This window comes from Triticum urartu, unplaced genomic scaffold (assembly GCF_003073215.2).
Source record: "Triticum urartu cultivar G1812 unplaced genomic scaffold, Tu2.1 TuUngrouped_contig_6299, whole genome shotgun sequence".
Classification (NCBI taxonomy): Eukaryota; Viridiplantae; Streptophyta; class Magnoliopsida; order Poales; family Poaceae; genus Triticum; species Triticum urartu.
The window spans coordinates 1-2,852 of NW_024117049.1; the positions used below are offsets into that span (position 1 = coordinate 1).

Genomic DNA, 2,852 nt, shown 5'->3' on the forward strand with positions numbered 1-2,852 from the left:
CGACCGTCTGGTGAGTGGTGAGCCCCCTCCTCGCCCCGTAACCTCCCCAGATCCAGTAGCGCCAGGTCCCGTCTGGCTGGAAATGGCCGACTGAGGCGCTGGGCGTGCCATTAGCGCCGCCCAGAGGAGCAGGAGTCGACGCCGTTAGGGTTCTAGGAACCGCGGGGGTGGCTGTGGTTGTCCTTAGAACTAGCTGGCCGCCGCCGCCGTTTCTCGAGCTAGCTCCCTCCATGGATGGATTATTGCTGTTGTGGTGAGATCCCGAGCCGCCAGACTCGAGGGAGATGCAACTCCTCTTGCTTAGACGCAACTCCTCTTGGTCAGAAATCTAGGATGCACTCAAGAAAGGAACCTAGGATGCATTTGTACATGTGTGGTGTGGTCCTCCATTTCACTCATGTACACGCCACCCTCAGACTTGAATGCCAAGCGAGATGCCCGTGTTATGTGCCCAGTTCACTCACTTGGGTCGTGTAATTCAGTTCACTGCAACAAAAATTGCTGCTGCAGAGCATAACCTTGTTTTGCCCCTGTGATCCATATTTGCATATCTGATGTTGCTGCTGAAGCAGCAGCAGCATAATCTTGTCTTACCACTGTGATCCATATTTGTATGGGCGAGACTAAGATCGGATAGTGGCCTTCGCACTTCCTTTTCTGTATTTGTATGAGTGAAATGTACCACTCCTTTTCCTATACTGCATGGAAATAATGATGCCGAACATGTTGTGATGCGTACATGTCTGTCTAGGTCAAGCTGTTCTTAGGATGAGGTCCTCCAAGACTAATGGGAGCGTGCAGAAGGCGGGGAGAGTTAGCCATGCCCAGGGAGAAGGGCCGAGCTGGGTTCTTGTCGCGGGAGGAGTTCTGGTTAGCACGCTCTCGGTCAGACTTGGATGCAAGCTGAAGCAGATGTTTGATACCAAGAAGCAAAATAGTACATCCAGAGGTCTGATGCTCCCATTTGCAGTTCTAGTTCTAATTGCAGTCATATGTGCAGTCTGCTGAGTGCTGACTATCTGAATTTGCAGCCAAAAGAAGACCTGGAGCTTGTGAACTACACTCCAATCTGTACCGGTTTGATGATGAAACCAATTGCTACTGCTGTGTCTCAGGTAACTTGTGCTACAGCTTAATTTATGCTTGTTGCCGAGTATTCATGAGGTTGCAGCAAACTTTGCACTCTGCAGTGTTGAGTTTTTTCAGCTGGCATTGTAAATACAGTAACACAGTTGATGTCATTAACTATCATTGCATCATTGGATTATGAGATTACAGTTATGTAATCTTCCATACCTTGAACATAATCCATGAGTACTAAGCATGAAGCAAAAAATTAATCCACAAACTGGCAGTATACTGACAAAGTGGCTATATAGCGAGTTTAGCATTGTTAAATTGCACTGTTACACCCTTGACTGGGCTAACACTGGACGCTGTCTTGCTATTTTTATTTGACTTAATAGTTGTTGCAAAAAAGGCAGAAACAATGTTAACTGTTGGTTGTTATGTGCGGGAATTGCAGATGGTGGAGTGGAAATCAAGCAAGCACCTGCAAGTTATTTATCGAAACCTGATGAATTCTCCCTTCCTCTTGCAAAGATACCAGGGCCAGAATCAAGCAAAGAGAACAGTGGCGTCATGTGGACGTCATCGCCTGACCGGCTTGAAGATCATCGCAGACCATTGCAGTACTCAAACAGTTCTGGCTCTCCCTGTGTTTCAGAAGCAGGATCTGACATTTATATCAAGAGAGAGGTCATACAGAAGTTGAGACAGCACCTCAGGAGACGTGATGAGATGATCATGGAGATGCAAGCACAGATAGCTGATCTTAAGAACTCTCTCAGCATCGAGGAGACGCAGACCGCCAATTTGCAGTCCCAGCTGGATGGTGCCAATCGAGATCTGTTCGAATCCGAGAGGGAGATCCAGCAGCTAAGGAAGATCATCGCAGATCATTGTGTGGCTGAAGCACTCTCCCGCGACAAGCCCTTGCAAGCTGGAAACTGGCAACCAGATGCCGCCAATGGGCATGCTAATGGCTATGCTGATAGCAGCATCGATGACCCTGAGCTGCATTGTATTGGTATTGAGAAGAGGAACGGCGAGGCAGAGAGGGTGGAGATGCTCAAGAGAGAGGTCGGCGAGCTGAAGGAGGTCATCGAAGGGAAGGACTTCCTGCTCCAGAGCTACAAGGAGCAGAAGGTGGAGCTCTGCTCGAAGATGAGAGAGCTGCAGGAAAGGCTCTCGGCACAGGTGCCCAACATCTTGTAGGATCTACTCGTCAACCTCGCTAAGGCGCAGTTTGCAAGGGCTAATGTAGCTAGCAAATTGGTGTCGTCAAGGGATTCACAGGAAAAGATTTCGTCGCACGTGCTAGGGTCTTTGCAGAATGTTTACATTGATTTGTTTCTTTCCTCTCAGTTTTTGTCATTGGTTGCTCAGTGTCAGAAAAAGGGCTTAGTTTTTTCTTTTTCAGTTGCTAGGGCTAAGGTAGCTTTAGATTGAACTTGGATGAGTGTTGTACAGGTATTTCGGTCTTGAGGCGTGATCGTGTAATGTGCCCCCTCTTTTAGCTCAGCGTGGTTTACGCCGGTGTGGCTTCGAATATGTGGATGCTTACATTTCTGAAGTTTGCTTTGCTAGACACATCTGCCATGCATGTTTAAAAGAGAGTCTGATGCCGTGTGTTTGCAAAGACAGTTCAGTTCACTCCAGAAAATTGATGGATTGAGCAGCCTATAACAAATGGGCTTCATGTGTATGGGCACCAATGGAGCTCATCCATTCAGATTCCAAACAGGAAGCCCAGACCTTGTTATAATCTGATTAGGCTTGTGTAACTAGAG

At 47.8% G+C, this 2,852-nt stretch overlaps 1 protein-coding gene across 1 annotated transcript; it reads left to right on the forward strand.

Moving 5' to 3' along the window:
* The first annotated feature begins 219 nt into the window (after window positions 1–219).
* Window positions 220–2,652, forward strand: LOC125530416. The gene is made up of 4 exons (XM_048694816.1): window positions 220–253; window positions 752–949; window positions 1,032–1,115; window positions 1,526–2,652. The coding sequence occupies exons 1-4, from the start codon at window positions 235–237 to the stop codon at window positions 2,275–2,277; spliced, it is 1,053 nt and encodes a 350-aa protein (XP_048550773.1). The 5' UTR covers window positions 220–234; the 3' UTR covers window positions 2,278–2,652.
* Window positions 2,653–2,852: the final 200 nt, after the last annotated feature.

Coding starts and splice junctions, on each gene's coding strand:
- LOC125530416 (XM_048694816.1), top strand. Junction 950..1,031: donor GCAAAATAGTACATCCAGAG/GTCTGATGCTCC, acceptor CTGAATTTGCAG/CCAAAAGAAGACCTGGAGCT. Junction 1,116..1,525: donor TTGCTACTGCTGTGTCTCAG/GTAACTTGTGCT, acceptor CGGGAATTGCAG/ATGGTGGAGTGGAAATCAAG.